The sequence below is a fragment of the Hippopotamus amphibius genome, chromosome 8 (assembly GCF_030028045.1).
Source record: "Hippopotamus amphibius kiboko isolate mHipAmp2 chromosome 8, mHipAmp2.hap2, whole genome shotgun sequence".
NCBI classification, from domain to species: Eukaryota; Metazoa; Chordata; class Mammalia; order Artiodactyla; family Hippopotamidae; genus Hippopotamus; species Hippopotamus amphibius.
In genome coordinates, this window is record NC_080193.1 from 90,484,385 (window position 1) to 90,505,603 (window position 21,219).

Here is a 21,219-nt window from a genome sequence, read left to right on the forward strand (position 1 = left end):
ATATTAATGTTTGTAAAATGAAGTGAATCAGTGACCATTTATGGGGCTGCTGAGGATATGGGAGACTGGGCACCATGAAGTTTGTGACACCAGGGAAGGAGGAGTTAGAATTCAAGGAAGAAATGAGGATAGGAAAAAGAAATAAGTGTTTGCTATTTTCTTATTTTAGGAAAGGAAACATCATCCAGAGAGATAAGAAAGGAGACTTGGGGAAAGCTGGGAAAGACTGGGAAATTAAAGAAGTGTTTTAACACAACCAAACTTTCTATGAGACCTGCAAGTAGAGTGTAAAGAAATGATAGAATCCTAACTACTGGTGGTAAATCTCTCAGTTACTGTGTTTTTGTTTTAGGGTTCACTGATATAGAGGCTGGTCCAAAATAGCATCTCTTCTTCATGAGAATATCACCATAACTCTGCTTAAATCTGGTACACAGGGAAACGGTGCTCCCCCTCCCACCCTGTTGCACAACCAAAGTAATATGATGACTAAAAGGCTTATTAAATAAAAAGAGGAATGGTCAGCCCTTAGCCATGATTTTCCAAAGCGAGCTTTCTGTTGGTAAGAAACTAATGCCACCATTTGATCAGAGTAAGTTGTGATGCTATTAGAGGATCAGACAATGGACAAGGCCTTCTGGGGAGGACTGAGACACTCACCAGTGGCCATGCCATCATTCTGGAGGAGATAATTTCATGAGGGCTGCAATCCTCACCAATATACTAGGTTGAGATGAAATCCATTTTCCAGAAACTTCAAAGCACGTGTATAATATACCGAGATCAATAAGAGTAGAAAAGAAATAATACGTCAGTCAGAAAATAACGACTCTTTATAAACTTGTATGGGGTCTAAATTATCCCTTATATACGTTTATACTCATTCCACAGGGAATTAGGCGATTTACTTCTGTGTAATCTGCAGGGATGATCTCCAGAGCTTCCGGTTCTGCGTGAATGACCTCCTCCAGGTTGTTCTGTATAAAATTCTCAGCACCACAGTGATAGCAATTCTTGTAGATTCCCCACACATCCATGAGCTATATCAAGTCCAGCTGTAACCAGGAACAACAAATTTAGAAAGGAAGCAGACCAACTCCAGTGCACTGCTTCCCTGCAGAGAGAACCATAGTGACAATGGCTCTCTTTCACTGGGGGCATGCACGGATTTGCACACTTACTTACTGCTATTTTAGGAGTTACATTTTAAGTATCCCCTCATTTCAACACTAAGAACTTCTCCACAAAAAGGCTGCAAGTTTTTACTGGATTGTTGTCATGTGAGGCTTAAAGGCAGGAAGTTTCCACACATGAAAGAGGGATACAGAAGCCAGCACTCTGCATAGCCTCCCAGGTCTCCAGGCACGGTGTGTGATAGGGCTCAGAAATCCCCCAATGCCTATCAGCCTATTTTGTTTACATTAAGTTAATTGAGAACATCTAAGAATTAGGCTTTTTAAAAGCTGTTTTTATTTGTCAACCACACAAATTGCACATTGTATTGCTTATTTTGGTTGACAGCAATTTCAGTAAATTATGACATTTTGTTGCTAAAGGAATAGCCTTCCCAGCTCTTTATTAGTCCTTCAATGAGAGGATTAAACTGAATAAACAATAAATTTGAAAAACCACAGAGCACAGGAATGTCCATTATGAAATTACGTATCTGCTTACATTTATAATGGCAATAAATAATAGTGGAGAAAGCTGCTGGTGTGTTAGAAATTAAAACACAAATAAGAAGCAAGTCTATGATAAGCAGGTTTGTGGCTGTATTTACAGCTTAGGCAAGTTCAAGCATTAGAACACCTGGTATATATTAAAAGTACTTACCAAATCATCCACGTCACCACCTTCTTCAAATACGGCTGCTGTGTCTTCATTTGGATTTTCTTTGAGGGCCAGAAACTGTGAATAGAAAGGCAATATGATACCAAAAACACGTTTGCCTCCTTCGATGGAGGAACACATGCAAATGAAATGGCCCAAAAGAAACACCATCTTGACGTACGGTCCTTCATTTGGCTCTGGATGAGAGGACCAATTCTGAGGTTGAATAGTCCATTAACTAGTCACAAAGAAAGTTCTTGTGAAGAGGGAAGAGATGACATGGCTCGCCAAGGCAGTGAGGATGTGGAGGGTCCTATGTCAGGCACCAAGGACACTAGATATTCCCATTTCGGCTTCCACAGGGGATATGTGGGCTCATTAGGGTTAAGAAAAGAACCAAACACCCCAAACCAGTAGGTCTCGGTCTGTTTTGAAGGGAGAGTAAGAATTAAGTGTCTAAACTTAAAGATCATAAGCATCTAGTCCTCAATTCCCCTGAGGACAAAAGAGATAAAAGGAAGAACTTCTTTTAGGAGACATGAAACACAAAAATGGCTGAGCTTGGAAGACTGTTCAATTCTTTTTCTGGCAATCTCTAAATCTGTGTTAGAAATAGTTTGAAAACAGGAAGGTGGATGATAAAACTTCTGGTGTACACTTTTGTTCAGCAACAGTGTTTTAGACCTGGAGCTTCTAAAAGGCAGATACACAGAAAAGCCAGGGCCCTGAATTGAAGTCTGCAAGGATCTAGGGATGCAACTCAGATTTTAAAAGGGTAGTGAGTGCCCTTGAAGACTGTCTGAACATCCCTGCCCTCCATCCTGTCCCTCCAAGAGAGAGCAGTGGGGACTCTTGTCCTTCAAGTTTGTGGTAACTGCATCTAAGAGCTAGGTTCTATCAACCACTTGTCCATCCCAACAGCAGAGCTGATCTTCTCGTGGCAGAAGAACTTAACGTGGTGGCAGAGACAAGCCTGCAGGAGTGAGGGTTTTTAAAAGGGGAGGAGAGAGGCAAGGCACGCCTCTCCCAGTTAGCATCCTTCAGGGTCACTGTACATGGAGCTTGTGGGCGGTGAACAAGCCTTCCTGCCCACTCTGCTCCCGTAGTAGCTCCACCCAAGAGGGCAAGGTGTACTCATGCCCACTTTCCTCACTTTCTCGACATGAAAGCACGGCAAGAACTGCTTTCCCTATATATTCCTGTGATTTTTATGGTACAATGGACACAACTGAGGCCTCTGAAAGCTAAGATTTATAAATAGATTAAAATATGTCTCCTTAACAAACAACAAATCAGTTGAGGTTAAAATACTAGGCTGCGTACAAGTCTCAGGAAGCAAGTGCTGCATGTCCCTCCATTCCTCGTGTGCGGAAACTCACACACGCGGGTAACAGAAAGGCAACAGGAGGCCTCCTCAGCACCTTGGACATGGCCATGACAGTTTGTTTTTGATTCAACCTCCCTCCTGGACCTTTCCCCCCTCAGTCAAAACCACCTCATCAATCATTAACTTCCATTTTGATTGAGAGATCAAGGAATTATCTTCCTCTAAGGATATTTATCAGTCTTTCTATAGCCCTTTGTTGATCCTGAACTGGACCATGTTCAGCGCTGGTTCAGGAGACAGAAAACGCTAGCAGTGGAGACACAGTGTGGAACAGAACTGTAATGCAGCATCCATATCATTAATTCTATGTATTTATTCTAGTTGATTATTAATAAAGATATCTGAGGGCCACACAGAGATAAATGAATTAAAAACCCACATGTGCATTTGCAATGGTTTCCATCTAAAGATTAAACTCTGCTCTTAGAGTCCCAGATTAATCTTTATGATTCTCTTAATTAGTATCAATATTAAAAAAGGATTTTTATTTGTTCCTCTCCCACTCACTATCATTAACCCCTACATGATTTTTCCTACATCAAGAATGTCAGCCGAAAGGATAAAGACGTATCCAGTCGGCGAGAAGAGAATAAAAAGGAAAGCTGTGTCTTACCGTTTGTGCTGGCTACTAGTGATCAGCACTTTCAAACGCAAACTCCACGGTCTCAATGGTTCTATCGTCCACTATATCTGTCATTATCCCTTAGAAACCTGATACATGATGGGCACTATGGATGGATCTAGAAAATGCCTAATGTTTTTTGGCACACAGCCTCTGAAAGCTCAATTCCCATTCCCTCCCCACCTGCAAAGCCCCTTTCACACTGCAATCACAGGATAAATTAAGATAGGACTGTCTGCACAGTATGACCACGGTATATACAATTAGACACACATGGCACGTCTCTGAGATGAGGCCGAGTTCCTAGGAAGCAAGGAACGGCAGCAAACAAACTTTCATTTCCATCAAGTGCTAAACATCTGCAACTGATTTCCTGACAGGTCTGCTTCACATTTCTGCGCAAGCAAATTACGGCTGAAAGCTGGGCTGCCATCCATTATCCTCCCAAAGCCCCAGGCGAGGCTGATCTCAAACATATATCACTCCTTACCATCAGAGTTTTTAACTACGAGTAATTTCCAGGCTGCACAGTGACAGGAAAGTGAGAGATAAAGCAGAGAACTCAATGACTGGCCTGTTTTCTCAATAAAAGCAACAGATTCTCTGAACACAGCCAAAAGGGGCACAAGTCAGCTCTCGACTTTTCTTATGTTCCTTCTCTCTACAATATGCTGAAAGCGCAGAGGATACACAGAAGGAACAGTTGTGTGACACAGTCCTCCATCCTCAAACCACCATCATTTACTTAGGGTTAACAAGAAAGAACCTTCTTACCTGAAGATGTTTATGAAAGGTAAACTAATACTTCTGAGGTACACTGAAGTTCAATCCTGGCCACAAGCAGAGAAACTGCATCAAGAGCCTCTAAATAGAAGCTTCCAATCCTATTCCTCCATAAGACTAAAAACTAAAAATCAGCTTGTCCTCAGACCCTTACCAATCCCCAAATCGAAAACACATGACTTCCACTGGGCTTATTCCAACACTATCAGGTGAGTCCAGAGAATCACCTGTAATCCAGATATACACAAGCATCAGAAAGAATAAAAACCTTCTTGCACGTATTTTGTCTAAAATGATATACACTTAGGTTTCATTAATTCTCATGCTATGAAGGCAATACAGTGCAGCAGAGAAATCCTGCAAACTAGCGTGAGGGAAAAGAACCATTACACAAGTTCTGTCCGTTCCTCTGTAACCCTGGGCAAGCCACCTGGCCCTTCTATAACTAGTTTTCCTCAAAAGTAAAATGGGAATATTACTGCTGATCCTATCTATTTCATGGGGTTGTATTGCTTCTCAAATAAAATAAAGTATACAAAAACGCTTTGTGGTATTGTAGGTTTTAAGTTCCAATTCCTAGGAATACACCCAATATATGTCTACCAAATGATAGGTACAAGAATACCCACAGCATTTTCATTCATAATTCCCAAAGTTTGGAAACAATCAAATGTCTGTCATTAGGAGAACGGACGAATAAATCGTGGCGTAACCACAAAAGCGAATACTACATAGCTATAAATAAAGAATGAACAACTTTAACATCAAGGATGAATTATAAAAGGCACAATCCCAATTTTATGAAGGTTAAGACAGGCAAAACTACTCTCAAGTGACAGATGTCAGAATACGGTGAAGGGTATCAGGGAGCCTTCTGAGATGTTGAAAACGTTCTTATTTTGATCTGGGTGGTGGGTACCCAGATATATGCATATGTAAGAATTTATCAGCATACACACTGAAGATTTGTGAATTTACTGTATGTTCCACCTCAATAAACATTTTAAAATTGTATCTTAAGAGTATCGCGCTTTAAATAAATATAAGGTAACACTGATATTTTAATTATCGCTTTTCTTGTACTAACATATAGAACAACTACACTAGAGATTTAAGGCAGAAAAGGAAAGTGGAAAAGAGCAAACAAGAATGTCATGAGGTCCGACAGGGGCCGGCAGTCAGAGAAAGCTGTTCTCAAGAAATGACTCCTAAATTTTATCTTGGAACTTTTCACAAGGCTTTGGAGGTCTCTTTTGAAAGAGGAAGTGTGAGCATCTTTCCTTTATGTACACGTGGCTGGTGGCATTCTAAGGCAGAGGCATGGACAGGCATGGAGATGACTACAGTAGGAGCCCAGCGTCTGAGTTCCAGTCAGTTCAGTCTGTCATGAACTTGCTGTGAGACACTGCGAAAGTCAACTTCACCTCTCTACACTGCGTATGGAAAATGAGCAGATCACTAAGCCTTGACGCTAAGATGGAAAAATTAATAAATGTCAACAAGAAAAAAGAAGGCTAGATTAGGCAGCTATAAGGGAAACAAGTGCTCAAATGATGCCTCTCCCCACATAGAGTTTGTATCAAATGATTATTTAGACGTAGCTCAGCCTCCTGGAATCCTGTGAGAAACAATATCGCGAAGCCACAGAATAAATCCTCTTTCCCCTCTGTGCTCCTAATATGGAGTAAAAGGAATGGAGGACTGGGGGTCAGTCCTACAACTGAATGCCTGGCCGGTGACTTACTATGAGATCTCAGATACATCGTTTCATGTCTCAGTCCTAAGATTCTTCATATATAAAATGAGCTTGGACTAGATCAGTATTTCTCAGGTTCTGTTCCTTGAGGTCCTGAGAGTGCTCCCGAGTCCCGTGGGCACGGGTAACCCCAACTTGCCACTCCCACTGCCCATCAAGTGAGAAGCATCACCTTTCTCTGTTTTACGTTTCAGGCTTCCTTGTAAGCTTTCAGTTTTAAAAATAAAAACTCAGCTGGGAGACCATTAGGATTCCTTCCAGCTGAATAAAATTCTATACAACTTAAGCCAATATCCTCTGCCTTAGTTAAGGATCTGACTTGTTTAAATTCTTCCAGCCCAGGGCTTCTCAGCAGCACCACTCTTTGTTGTGGCGGTCTCTACCCACTAGCAGTCAGGAGCACACCCCCTGCTGTAACCGCTCAGAATGTCTCTGGACAAATGCCAATGTCTCCTAGGGAACAAAACCACTCCTGGCTGAGAACCCCTGTTCTAACCCTAACACAGGTTAGCAGGAAAAACTTAATAAAGAAGGTAAACTTCAGATGAAGACTTGGCCTACCTCAACCTTTCACAAGCCCAGGTCTCTCACTGTGGTTCCCAGATGCTCTGGAATGTGCCAGGATAAACAGGCACACCTCCTACCCACCACAGAGCCACGCCCTGTGAAGGAGCTGACGAACAAAGGGTGCACAGGAGCTACCAAGGCCCATCCACGTTGAAGCCAATGGTGGGATTTCACCTTTTATGGCTGAGTAAGTGGTCCACTGTATATGCACACCACTTCTTTATCCATTCGTCATCGATGGGCACTTTAGGTTTTTTCCATGTCTTGGTTATTGTACACAATGCTGTGGTGAACACAGAAGTGTATATATCTTTTTGAATTGCAGACCTTGAGAGTATTACGCTAAGTGAAATAAGTCAGATGGAAGAAGACAGATACTGTATGATTTCACTCATATGTGGAATGAAAACAAAATAAAATAAACGAACTAACCAAACTAAACAAAAACAAACACGTAGCTACAGAGAACAGAGTAGTGGTCATCAGAGAGGAAGGCATGAGGGGAGGGCAAGATGGGTAAAGGGGTCAACTGTACGGGGACAAACGGAAATTAAACTCCTGGTGATAAGGATGCTGTGGTGTATACAAAAGTCAAAACATAATGCTGTACACAGAAATTTACATAATGTTACAAACCAATGTTAACCTGATAAATATAATAAAACAAAACTGGAGGAAAAAAATATATAAAAGACCTTACCAAACATCAAACAATAATGGCTTGTCTAACAGAAACAGAAAAAGTTAAGTGAAAGACTTCACAGGTTATCATGACAACAAACATGTGTGTAAAAGAGGGGATAATATTTATGTCTAGGCTTCAAAATGAAATAGAGGTATCTGTTATTGAAAAGTGACTGTCTAAGCTTAAGTCATGAAAGAACTTTCTATTTCTGCAGCAAGGCTGACTTACCTACAGTTTTCAAAGAATCATAAAATCTACACATTTCTAACTACACTGGAAGGAAACAGCTCTCCTTAAGATGTGCAAGTGTAAAGTTATGATGTAATTTTTATTCAAAATGGACATCCTTGAGTAATTATTCCCTTTCAAATCATCAACATTTAATAGCAATAATGTGACAGTCTGCTAACTTTAAATAACTTATGGTAAATATCTTGAAATAACTTTTTTTTTTTTGCCACGCTGTGAGGAATGCAGGATTTTAGTTCCCCATCCAAGGATCAAACCCATGTGCCCTGAAGTGGAAGCTCAGAGTCCTAACTACTGGACCACCAGGGAATTCTACTGAAAGATTATTAATTGACTATGAGGACTGCACTTCAATCTCTGATTACAGCCAAGTTTCCTTCATTGATTATTTGGGAAGAAACCAAACTTAACACTTGCTTTGAAGACGATGTAAATGAATATTTTACTGTATGGTCAAAAGTGATTACACTTCCATAACTTGGCTAAGCAAAAAAGCTGAAGCATGTCTCTCCTATTAAAACTACAAGGAATCAACTTCCTTGAGCAAGAATCTCACTAATTCTCCCCGTTCATCTGTACGTACACTCTCCCTTTCATACTTCTCTCCAAAAATCAGCAGGTGCCATTTAAAAACATTTTTAATACAAAGGATTTAGTAATCTTTTTTCATTCTGGAAAAAAAAGAAAAATGAAGGGTTCATGTGATAGGGAGGCAGACACAAAAGCATCATCTTGCAACTCAGACACGACACACTGTGCGCTGAGGGTGAATCACAACAACAGGCTCCACTCTGCTGTGTTTACCATATTTTCTCCCTATTCAAACATGGGATGTTTTTGGAATTCTCTTAAACTGCAACCAACTGAAATCAGTTCTGTTGATATTAGAATCATGTAAGGACACCATCCCATATCTAATCTTAACTGAAATTCCTCTCTGCCGCTTCATTACCAGACATTAAAATTCCTGATGGTTAGTCTCTGTGCCCTTAAATTCTGAAGATGATACTGCATTTGCAACAAGGACTAAACCGCAGACATTTGCAAGAAGCACATTATCCTTTCTTAGATTTCTTTCTTTTCTAATTTTCTGGATTCACTTAGCTGCGGCACCTTTGGTTAAGAGGTACTGCTGGGAGCAAAAGCTACCTTTTTCAGGTCCGTGCTTTCCTTTTCCTCCCACAACTGTAATATGTACTTAGCTCTCACCTGGATGATAGATTTTTTTTAATGCAATAATGAATAAAATTAAATTATTTGCCTTATTTTACCTGCTTAGCAAAAACTGATTGATAAGCTTTCACCCTATGTAATTTGATGTGTCAACTTGGCTATGCTATGGTGCCCAGCTGTTGTCTCAAATACCAGTCCGGATGTTGCTGTGAAGGTATTTTGTAAATGTGACTAACATTTACAATCAGCTGACTTTAAGTAAAGAAGGTTACCCTTGATAATATTGGTAGGCCTCATCCAATCAGTTGAAGGAATTCCGCTTCTGGACTGTAATACAGAAATCCTGCCTGAGTTTCCAGCTTCCTGGCCTGCTCTACAAATTTCAGATTTACCAGCCCCCACAATTGTGTGAGCCAATTCCTTAAAATAAATCAGTCCCTACCACCTCCATATACACACACTCACTCTCTCTCTCTCTATTGGTTCTGTCTCTCTGGAGAGCCCTGAATGATTTACCATAGTTCAAGGGGGAAGTATTATCATGCCATTGTATAAAATAACAAATAGAACCAAACAGTTAAAAGGCACTCTGAAGCTCAAGGTACTCAGTCCTGACTGTGGCAAAAGAGGGTGCAGACCCCACAGAACCCCTTCTGAGACAATAATCAGCATCTTGGAGTATGCTTCTTAACTTCTGGTATCTTACTTCCTGAAAGCAGGGGCCATATCCATTCTTTAACAAAACGCTTTTGCTGGGCAAAGTGCTTAACGAAAATTCTTGTATATTCTAACCTCTCTGCCAAACAATACTATGATTTTTAAATTAAGGTAATTTAAAATTTGGCCTGAATTTAGCCGTAGATGAACATCTCCAGCCTTGTTTCTACCACTTCCTTAGATTTCTGTCCACCAGTCCCAGACCAAGCTCTGCCTCGGCTTGGTAGTTAAGTTTTGGGTCTCCATTGCTTCCTTCTGCTACCTTGTAACCAGCTGTTTGAGTTTCTAGAGGGCGGGGGTGCTGTCTTATCATCCAGCACAGTGCCTAGCAAATAGCCAGCCTTAGTATATAATGGACAGCTGTCACGTGTTGTACTAGCAGGGCTGGATCAGTCAGTGACTGTAAATGACACTGAATGCTAAGAACCATATACTTTTGAGCTACTCAATTTAATTTCATTAAAATTTCATCACAAATCTGAGGTATCATGAAGGATTACTGAGCTAAACAGCTATATGTTTTTCACTCATAACTGAATCAGATTCAATGCTCATACACCAAGCAGGAAGACACCAAGCATATGGACCACTTGTGTCACTATGGAGTTCGTGGGGTCTGCATATACTGGTGTTCTACTGTAAAGACCTGGGTGTGCCTTATGTTAGAATATAGTGTTGCTCTACCTTGCTCCACATTACAATCACCTGAGGGGCTTTAAAAACTCAAAAACATGCCCCAAACCCATCTCAGACGAACAGAATCTCAGGGGAAAGGGATGGTGCCTGTCATCAGTATTTTTTTTCCCCATAGCTCACCAGGTGACTGATGCATGGCCTGGGTGGGAATCACCAGGCTGGATGGATTTCCCAGCCTTAACCAGGATCTAGACTAAGTGCAGTATATACTATGGACCAGGAACTCTAGAGGTACTGAAGCTGCAATTACAGGTGAGTTGTAGAAACATCATCATAGCCTACGGCAAACTGAGTGAGATTACAATTTCTCCCATGAGGATGCTGCAGCTGAAGCAATTTGCCTGTTGGTTGAGTAAAGAACGGTATGCTAATCTAGTTACCCTTAGAATTTTACTTCTTCAAGGAAGAATGGGCATGAAGAAAATAACATCCACTGCAATAATTCATTTAAAGACAGGGAGCTACCCCTCAATACCTTTTTGGCTTCCTCAGCAGTGACAGAGCTTCCAGAGGCTTCATCTTTGGTGATTAGAGTAATTCCATCTAAAAAGTAATTCACAGAGTAAACTCCAAGTACTAAAAATCAAGCCCAATCCCACCTTCTTTTCCACCACACTTCCTCCTATCTTTGCACTGGAGATTTTTAGAAGTATAAAGATGCTCTTCTCTATAAGAAGCATAAAGCTTTATCAAAGGCACTCATCTCACATTGTTCCTTCCATCTTATGTTACCCTTTCTCCTATTTTTGCTTAGATAAAATGAAGGCCACATCTCAAATGCTACCTGCTCTGTGAAGTCTTTCTTGATTGAATCTCTCTTTTAGAATTCTCAGATCATTTTGTTTATCCCTTTGAAATGGCGCGGGGCTTCCCTAGTGGCACAGTAGTTAAGAATCCGCCTGCCAATGCAGGGGTCACGGGTTCAAGCCCTGATCCAGAAAAATTCCATATGCCTTAGAGCAACTAAGCCCGTAAGCCATAACTCCTGAGCCCACAAGCCACAACTACTGAAGCCTACAGGCCTAGAGCCCGTGCTCCGCAACAACAGAGGCCAGCACAATAAGAAGCCTGTGCACTGCAATGAAGAGTAGCCCCCACTCTCCGCAACTACAGAAAGCCTGTGCACAGCAATAAAGACCCAACACAGCCAATAAATAAAATAAAGAAAAAAAAAATTAAAAACGGCTCTCACTGTACCGTATCCTGTATAACAATTTGTACTATTTTATCCCTCCTAACAGATTATACTTTTCTCTAGGGCAGGGACTAATTTTATTCATCTTTATATTCCCCTCCGTGTGGTCCACAGCAGGAGCTCAGTACATAAATGAGAATGGAATGACTGTACTTTGGTCTAAACCCATGAAGTGCCAAAGATGGGAATCTGCAGACATTCTGACTTCTAGTAGTGTGACTGGCTATTGATGGAACAGAAAGAGAGCTAAGGTCAGGACGAAAAATGCTCTCACAATGGCCTTGTCTATCACTTAGCACAGTACTTCGAGTTTAGCTCAGTGAGAGCAAATCGAGGATAGAAAATCTACCCTTCAGTGGTCTCTTCTTCCTAAGATTTTCTTCTGCCTCAAATGGCTGATGCATGAAATGCTTTCGGAAAAGCACATGCATTTAACATCCATTTGTAGCTAGAAATGGCACAGGTCATGTGTATTCTCTCAATAGGATATAGGCTCTCAGAAAATATGTATCTTGTATATGTCCTGCAAGTTTCTTTTCAGCAAGCAATATGCTGGAGGCATTCAATAAATACCAAAACCAATCTTTCATCTACTGGGTCGACAGCAGAGACACAGAAGTGATTTGAGTAAGCCCTATTCACCACCTATTCTAATTGCTTTTGCTCCCCAGTGTAGAAGTTAAAGGGCTGAAAAATTAGCTGCCAGGGAAATGGTTGCCCGCATGATGAAAAGCTGCCGTTAGAAGCTGCATAGATAGGTATGCAGCTCCTTTTATACAGAATTTGCACAGAAAGACAGGTTGAAACTAATTTGGGGACTCTACTTCAGGTAAAAAGTGTCATACTTTGCAACATCATTGTTTTCATAATATGTACTTTTACCAGGCGATATCTTGTATCTCAGTTCTGAAAGAAAATCAAGTCAGGTTAAAGAAAATGGGCAAAGGGCAAGACAGAAGTCAAATGTCAAGCCTAAAATTGAAAGAATGCATGTTGGCCTCTTTCTACTTTTAATTTGCATTGGTCACGGTGAACAAGTGAGGAACTGAGTGGCTTTGGTGCATGAAGACGCTGGTCAGCTGGTATGGAAAGCCCAAGAACATGGCAATGAAAGGCAGAGGAGGGCAAAATGTGGGGGAGGTCAATGCAAGTGCTGTGGATCCGGCAGGACTGTCACATCTAAGAAACGGAGGAAGGGGCAATGTCTGCCCACACAGCTTCTGCATTCATCTAACAGAAAGGCATAATCTTTGAAAGGGCCACACTGCGCAGTTTAAGATGGGACTTACATGTTTACTTATCATTTATCGCTTTGTATTTACGCTTATTAAGCAAAATTTTTAGTTCACTGAATCCTGAGCCTTTCCCAAATCCACATGGAAAAATCCACATGGAAAGTCATCAGGTCCTCACATAACACATCACACAATATAATTTATATTTAGAATTTATACTTAGGAAAAAATAGCATAAATATTTGAAGAAGAAGACAAATGACACCTTACCCTGGATGACTATTTCCCAGAAATGATTTAATTGTTTAATTTCCACTTTCTCTCGAAGGGTTTTCAGGAAGTTGTTAAAGCGCTGCTCTTCTGAAAACTGTGGTAGCATGTGGGGGTAGAGGAGGTGGCAGGTCAGAGCTCAGACAGAAACATAATTCATCCCCAGACCAAAGCAGTATATATACAAGAATCCACCGTATTTATTAAAAATATACAAAATGTTCTTCTTTGGTAAATGGGAAAATGGCATTTCAAATTTCAGCTTTGCTTGCTGGGAGCCAGAAATCTTTCCACTTGTTGAAGGCACAGAAATTTCCATAGCCACAGTTTTTTTGGTGGCCTGGTACTTTGTTTTTTAAGTTTTAATACAGACAAGTTCAACAAAAACAGAATAATTTAGTGGATGCTTGTGTACCCATCACCCAGCTTCCACAACTACTAACTCGGCCAATCTTGTTTCACCTACACCCTCACTTTCTCACACGACCCCTGGATTGTTTTGAAGCAAATTTCAATCATTTTAGCTCATCTATAAACATTTCAGTATGCAATATCTAAAATATAGAGACATAAGAATATTCACCAAAAAATTAGTAACAGGAGCAAATAACCAGTCAGTATTCACATTTTCCCAACTTACTTTCTCTTTCTTTTTACATTTTTAATTTAAAAAGGTCATTAAGACTGATATGTCTCTAAAGTCTCTTTGGGTCCGCCTCCATCTCTTTCTCTCTCTCTCTCCCTTTTGCATTCCAATGACCTGATACGCTAAAGGATATGTGGTGTCAACAGTGCACAGAAGTGTTATCAGACACTCCATCCAGCCTGCGGGAGTGCTAAAAAAACAGTTTCACTACCTTTTCAGCTAAGCAAATCTTTCTTCACCTGACTGAGTCATCCTTAGTCTTATACTGACTCTATTTTGCCAAAATTTTGTTTTTCATCTGTAGGGCATTTGGATTATCTACTTCTGAATCTTTTACCCCATTCTAATTTGAACAATTTTCTCATTTTCTTATCATTCTTTGTAACTACCTAACTAATTCAAGAAGTAATTTGTTCATCCACTCAGCAAATATTTAGTAAGCACCCACATAAGAACTAATATACACTACAACTGTGCCTACTTTAAAAATACACTTTCTAATTGAAACTTGCTCACTTTCGTCTAGAGTTTATGTATAAGAGCCTAGAAATAATTTGGAAGATTTTTAGAAGTGTTTTCTAATATTCCCACTAAAACAAATAGAAAATCCCCACAAAAGGTGGGGTAGGGGTGCTGAGTAATTAATTTTCAGTGTTCTTTTTTTCCTGGCATTCAGATCCCTACTTCTGTCTTCATAAAATCCTTCTCAATAATTACACAACTATATTTTTTCCATCCATTTCCCTAAAATAGTTAGCCAAACAGAATACAATAGAAATTTCCTTGGCTCCCTAAATAGAAATCATAAAGTCAGGACTATAGTGTAATAAAAAGCTAACTCCCAGGGATAAACCATCCCACTCACCCACTCATCTTTATTCCTCCTCAGAAATGACACCAATAGGAAAATGAGTTAGTCATTTCTACTTCTCTTGGCATACATTGCTCTTCACAGTAAAGATGATCATTTCCAAAGCCCAGACTTATTTGTGGGATGCTGTATGTCTCTTCCCTGTGATGGTGGTCAACTGGTTAGGAAGAGGACAGAGGATAGCATTACCTGAATGGCTTCTTCCCGGAAGACTCTGATACAGTCCATGCTCTTCATAAAATACAGTGTTTCGTTAGTATCCAAAAACTGTTCAATGTGATTTATTAACTGGTGACTCGCTAGAACATAAGACAACACATATATTTTCCTCAATCTGAGTGATGCTGGTTAGAGAGAATGTACGCTCTTGTGTGCCTGTAAGTACGTAGTATGCATCAGGAGCCTCGTGGTCCTTATGCACAAAAGCTATTCTTCTTTTAAGGGAGTAGATGGGAAGGAAAGATGGGATGCAAAGCGCTGATTTCAAAAGTCTACATTTAGAAAGTCTGCATAATACTTACTGACATTTGTTAAGAAATAAAATTTCTAAAACGCTTAGAATTATAGCTAAATGCTCCTTTTGGAATTTCAAACACTAAACTATTGTTGCTTTTTATCCCCACCCCTGCCCCCTGCAATTTAGGAGTCATTGGGTATTTCAAAACTGCCTTTCCTGATATAGTCACAGAAAATAGATCTTCTATTTGCTCCCCTAATTCCACTCAGGATAAATGTCAAACAGTGTCAGACAATGAAAAATAATGAGCTGGGGACCCTCCATCTTCTTCCAATCACAGGTCAAGTTAGAAAAGACCAGCCCTCATCTTAATTTCATAATATCCCTTTAGAATGGAAAATCACTGCTACATATCTTCTACCCTTAGCTGAATCTGAATAGTCTCTAAGTTCCTCAGAACTCTACAAAGCCATGAGTACTTAACAAACAATAACAGTCAGCAAGCAACATCATAAATGCTATAGAAAGAGGAAATGCGTTAATAATGTTCTGGTTTCCAAGGTGGGCTGCAACTTGAGACTGCCTCATAAACAAGCAAACAAACATTCTTCATAAAAAAAAGCAAAGGAAGGGGGGCGGAGTCAACATGGCTGCGTGGGAAGACACCGAGATCGCGTCTCCCCACAAACAGAACAGTTACTGGAGGCCAGCGGGGGACTTGAGGCCCAAGCAGACCGCAGGAACCCCGCAGCAACCGGCTTGTGGGATCTTGATACACAAGCCCAGTGTCAGGCCTGCGCTCCTGAGCTGGGAGCTCTGAGTCCAAAACATTGGACTAACAGGGAAACCCAGTTCCCAGGAAACATCCTTTACCGTGAGGTCTCCCAGAGGATCTCAACTTAACACCAAGACCCAGCAGGAACACAATCCCGCCCACCCAAAGTGGGGGGAAAATGAGACGACAAAAAAATATGCCACAGATGAAGGAACAAGGTAAAAATACACAAGAACAAATAAATGAAGAGGAAATAGGAAAAATACCTGAAAAAGAATTCAGAGTTATGACAGTAAAGATGATCCAAAATCTTGATAACAAAATAGAGAAAATACAAGAAACAGTTAAAAACGAATCAGAAGAACTAAAGAGCAAACAAACAGTACTAGATAACAAAATAACTGAAATTAAAAATACTCTAGATGGTATAAACAGCAGAATAACTGAGGCAGAAGAACGAACAAGTGAGTTTCTAACTTCTAGATATCTTCTAGATAGAATGGGGGAAATAACTGCCACAGAGCACGAAAAAGAAAAAAGAATAAAAAGAATGTAAGATAGTCTCAGAGACCTTGGTGACAACATTAAGCGCACCAACATTCGACTCACAGGCATCCCAGAAGAAGAAAAAAAGAAAGAGTCTGAGAAAATATTTGAAGAGGTTATAGTGGAAAACTTCCCCAGCATGGGAAAGGAAATAATTAATCAAGTCCAAGAAGTGCAGAGAGTCCCATACAGAAAAAAAGCAAAGGAAAATAAAAACATAAAGTCATCAGAGAACTTAAGTTGCTGAGCAGATCAAAATGGACCCTTATGACCTGTGTGGAAGAACAAACCTAGGAGGTATGCACAGCCATGGCCTAAAGGCTCACTCTCACTTGTCTCCTGAAACTGAGCACTGGCTGGCTGTTCAGCAATTTGTGCTGAATGGTCAAGATATTTTAAGACTGCAGGTTTACCGTCATTGTGGCCTCATACGAGCATTCTCATAGTTATGAATGTGTGCACATGCAGTACTAATGAAAACTACTTTCAAGGCCAGCCTGTAAAGGCTCAAGGCCACTAACTGAATCACAGTGACCCCGAGCACTGCTCAATGCCTTAGGAAAGACATGAGATGCAGTGCATTCAACTTGCTTCCTAAGGATCCTGCAGCATGTGGAAAGGATTAAAAAACTGGACAAAGTACTTCATAATATAATAATTTTGCAGCAAGAGAAAATATCCCCAGTAACCATTTCATCTTTTCTACCAACTAGGAGATTATGATCTCTATTACAATAAAGTACTTAACCAACTCGGGGGATTAAAGAAACACTTCCTTGCAATTTTAGAAATCTTTTTTTTTTTTCCAGAAATCTTTACCAATATATCCTTTAGCAGTGAATTAATATCCAACTACAATTCAAAGCAGAGAAGGAATGTTTGGATGGGTCTTTTTAAACAAGGTAAATAATAACACCCTGATTAGTAAGCAGAGCAGGAAACCATCAACAAGAAGCTCAAAGCAACAGAAACTATCTCCCTTTTTTACCCTGGAAAGGAGAAGTAATAGAAATGTTTGATATTTCCTATACCACTCAAGCAGCCTGCTTTTTCAATAGTCTGATATGAAGTTCACTCAGTGTTTCATATCTGGGCACAAATAAAAGCCTTTACAGGCCAAGGGCAGTAATCCCAGAGATGCCAGGCTCCTCATTTCTTTTGAAACGTAAATGAGGAATCTCAGCAACCTATAATGTAAATATTTCTCTCTGCTTGATTTAGTGATTATTTTAATCTAGCCTAGTACATATTCGTTGCGTAACTGCTACGTATAAGATGCTATGCTACTGTTCTATAGGAGATACAATTAAGTTGAAGATAAGATCCTTGCCCTTGGGAAGTTTACAGTCTATTAGAGGATATAACACATATACACAAAAATAGTAACAGGAGGAAAATGTAAAGAGGGCTACGAATGGTACAGAAATGTATCAACTAACCTGAATTTTAAAAAATCTTTGGTGATTATAAGAAAGCTTCATGAATTAACATGTCTTTTTTGCTGGGCAATGAAAAGTAGAATTTGGCTACCAGACAGCAAAAAACAGAGTGAGTAAAAATTATAAAGAAGAGAGGTGGGAAAGCACAAGGTGTACCTGGAGAAAAGCACATGGTCTAACACGTGAGTCCATGGACAGGAGCAGGGAAGAAAAAGGAGGAGGAAGAATTAGACAGGAGAGGTGGGAGGGAGGGAGTTCGAAGGAGAATAAACATTGTGGGCAAGGGACCTGGGGCAGGAAAGAGAAAGTGTAGGGAAAAAAGGGTTCAAGACCAAGCCTTTAAGGAACTGCAGCATTTAGAGGTTGGAGAGAGGAATGGGAGCGAACAAAGGAAGCCAGAAAGCAATGGTCAGGGAGACAGGAGAAAGCCAGGAGGATACGGCACCACAGATAGTAAGAGAAGAAATTATTTAAAGAGGAGAACTGTCTACTGTGTTACAAAGTATTACATAAATAATATTACATATAATTATTACATAAATTCTGCAAGGAAAAGAGTATAATGAGCACCGAAGATTAAGGACAGAAACTTAGGGGGTGCTTACACCCAGGAGCCCGTGAAACGACTAGAGAGTGCTGAATTATTCTGCAAAAAACACAGCTTCCAGACCCATTTTTATCTTGAAATATGATGGAATACACACACACACACACACACACACACACTTGCCATCTTACAGAAAAAATATTCGAAAGAAGCTAAAACAAAGCAAATGCAAAAGCCAATAATTCATATGCAATAATGGTATGGAAAAGAAAAGATTCAAAGAAGAGGAAGTAGGAATCTCAATACCCAGTTTCCATTTAAGAATGAAGTCCTTATGTAGTTGATGTGTTTGTGGGCCTATCTGGGTTTAGTTTTCTTATTTACATGTTAGACTGTTCTGTCCTTTCCTCCAGAAGGTTCAGGAATGCCGGTATTAGATAAACATATCCAAACGTCTAATAAATCCAGTGAATACACAGAACCAGATTTTGCCCTTCTAGGAATAATCAGTTACATGGTCCATGTGTCCGGCCCATGATTCTGAATTCTGCCCCTCTAGGCTATTCTGTGGTTCACTGACTCTAATGAACCATTTAACACCAGTGAATAGATGTGATGGATGATGCTTTAATATACTGAACATCAGAATGGGATGTGAATAAGGGACTTCTCATCCAAACTCTGGTGGCATTTCCCTGCCATTTTTAACAAAAGAAAAATGCAGAAATGGCTGACAAAAATAATCTACTGTGGCTAGATTATGCTTTTGACGTCCCCTTCTCTCCTACTCCTCATACAGGAAATGCTGATCATCAGGGTGCTTTTCTCTGCTTTCACATCAGTTATAGGGCTAAGGAATGACCTGTCAGTATTCATACTCAGTAAATCACAGCCCCAATTATAATTCACCAAAATGCTTTTCAGAATTAGGCAGAGGCTCAATAATGCTCATTAGCAGCTAATATAAAAAATGGCCATTGGAAGGGCCATCCATCTTAGGATACTAGGTCAGGCAAAGGCTGTCATTTATCTCAAGAAGTCTTCAAAATTGAGATGTCTATTCTGCATTTCAAAAGTGTCTGTCCTGGATTTTGTGATTTTTAATAGAAGCATTATATATTAATCCAGCATCTGACACGAGTACAGATTGCTGATACACAAAAGGAGTCAATACAATAATATTTTAGTTATATTAAAATGTTATCAAGATTCAGAAGTGTTATATAAGAGGAAAATGGCAGTGTTTTCTTGTTTTATCTGAAATGTATGTTCTCTCTCTCTCTCTAGAGAAACCTCTCAAAGTCCTACAAAATGAATCACCTCCCTTCTTGCTGGACAGTCACAAACATCTGGGGCCATGTGCTTGCTGGCCTCTGACTTTACATTTATTGACTCCCTCTGTTCTCTGCAAAGATGTTTCCAACAAAGTGAAAGGAAGTCATTTTCTGTGGGGTTTCTCCCCTCCATCATACAAAGCCAAAAGAGCAATAGGTTCACTCAACTGTCACACATTATATATAAAGGACTGGAAAGCCATCTCAAACGATTTTGCTGAGCCCAGGCATCATTCCGGATTTTTCCTAACTTAATTCTCCTCATGATCACAATGCCTTATGTGAATTTTACTTATTGATGAGGTGAACATTTTGCAGATGTCAGCAGTTAAATCATTTTTAAGTGTCAAACAGTTTACATAGTCAATGACAATGGCATCTTTATAAAACAAAATAAAGTGACAATAAAAATCAAGCATTTAAATCAAATAAGTATATGATCAGGTCAGTCATTAAGAGAATTAAAAGGAATAACATCCATTATCAGCAAATAAAATCTAAGCAAGCAGTCCAGCCTTACACCAATTAAATCCACGTGCAAATTACAATCACTGTTTTAAAGCAAAAACTTAACAAGAAACATTTGCCTGGTAAGAAAACAAGTCTGTGTTTTAATATAGGTAACAGAAACAAAAATCAATCACAAAGATCCTTCCTTGTGTCTCTTTACTATAGGATATAAATTGGCCACTGTGTGTAGAGGCTTTGTGTATTATCAGCCAGGGTCCAACCAGAAGAACAGAAATCACTGAATATTTAACCCAGGAAATTTAATGCAGGCAATTGTTACAGGTGATAAAGAACCATAAAGCCAACTGAGAATGGGTGCTGTAACCCAGAGATTAGAAACAGCAAGAAGGCCCTAGCACCCCCTGGCATTGTGGGGAGAAAAAGAACAGAGCAGAAAAGAGATTGGGTTGGGGAGGCTCAGGGGCCTGTCCTATGGGAGCCCACGCCATTCGGTAAGGAAGCAAAAGAAATACCCTGGCTTCTCCCTCCCTCCTTACTTCCCACCAATCTCCCACCAGGGTCTCACACTGGCTGAACCCAGTAGGAAGCCATGGGAGCCTGGAAAATGCAACCCGCAGGGGCCAGACCTGCCCCAGTCCTCCCCCCAGACCTGGTGCACACGGGAGGAAGGGTGAGCAATGGATCTAAGGGCCACCGGCACAGTGTGTTATTATGAGCCCACAGTGGCGGATGCCCCATTTATACATCAGTCTCCAGGAGATAGAAATTAACAAGGTATTCTTTAATTTAAATAATAAAGGAATATAAAATATATAGGTTTTTTCCCCCCTTCTTTCCAGGGAGGTAGGATACAATGAAATTCAATTAAAAGTTACTGAAAAGATTCACAAGCATATTTAAAGCTTTTCCCACCCATTTAAACTTTTTTAAAAGCTGTACTACTACAAAAACAGAATTACGTAAAAATA

At 40.1% G+C, this 21,219-nt stretch overlaps 1 protein-coding gene across 4 annotated transcripts in view; it reads right to left on the bottom strand.

The window, feature by feature from the left end:
• Window positions 1–815: 815 nt before the first annotated feature.
• Window positions 816–21,219, bottom strand: part of XRCC5 (X-ray repair cross complementing 5) — an 81,746-nt gene continuing 61,342 nt past the window's right edge. Inside the window, exons 17-21 of one of the 4 annotated variants that reach the window (XM_057744736.1) lie at window positions 14,872–14,981; window positions 13,166–13,262; window positions 10,941–11,008; window positions 1,834–1,908; window positions 816–1,055 (exon numbers count right to left, since the gene is read on the bottom strand). In XM_057744736.1, coding sequence (XP_057600719.1) covers window positions 1,041–1,055; window positions 1,834–1,908; window positions 10,941–11,008; window positions 13,166–13,262; window positions 14,872–14,981 — 365 coding nt within the window. In that variant the 3' untranslated portion in view covers window positions 816–1,040. Of the gene's footprint in view, window positions 1,056–1,833; window positions 1,909–10,940; window positions 11,009–13,165; window positions 13,263–14,676; window positions 14,840–14,871; window positions 14,982–21,219 lie in introns of those variants that run through there. The other 3 variants (XM_057744737.1, XR_009055047.1, XM_057744738.1) reach the window with 3 other exon arrangements.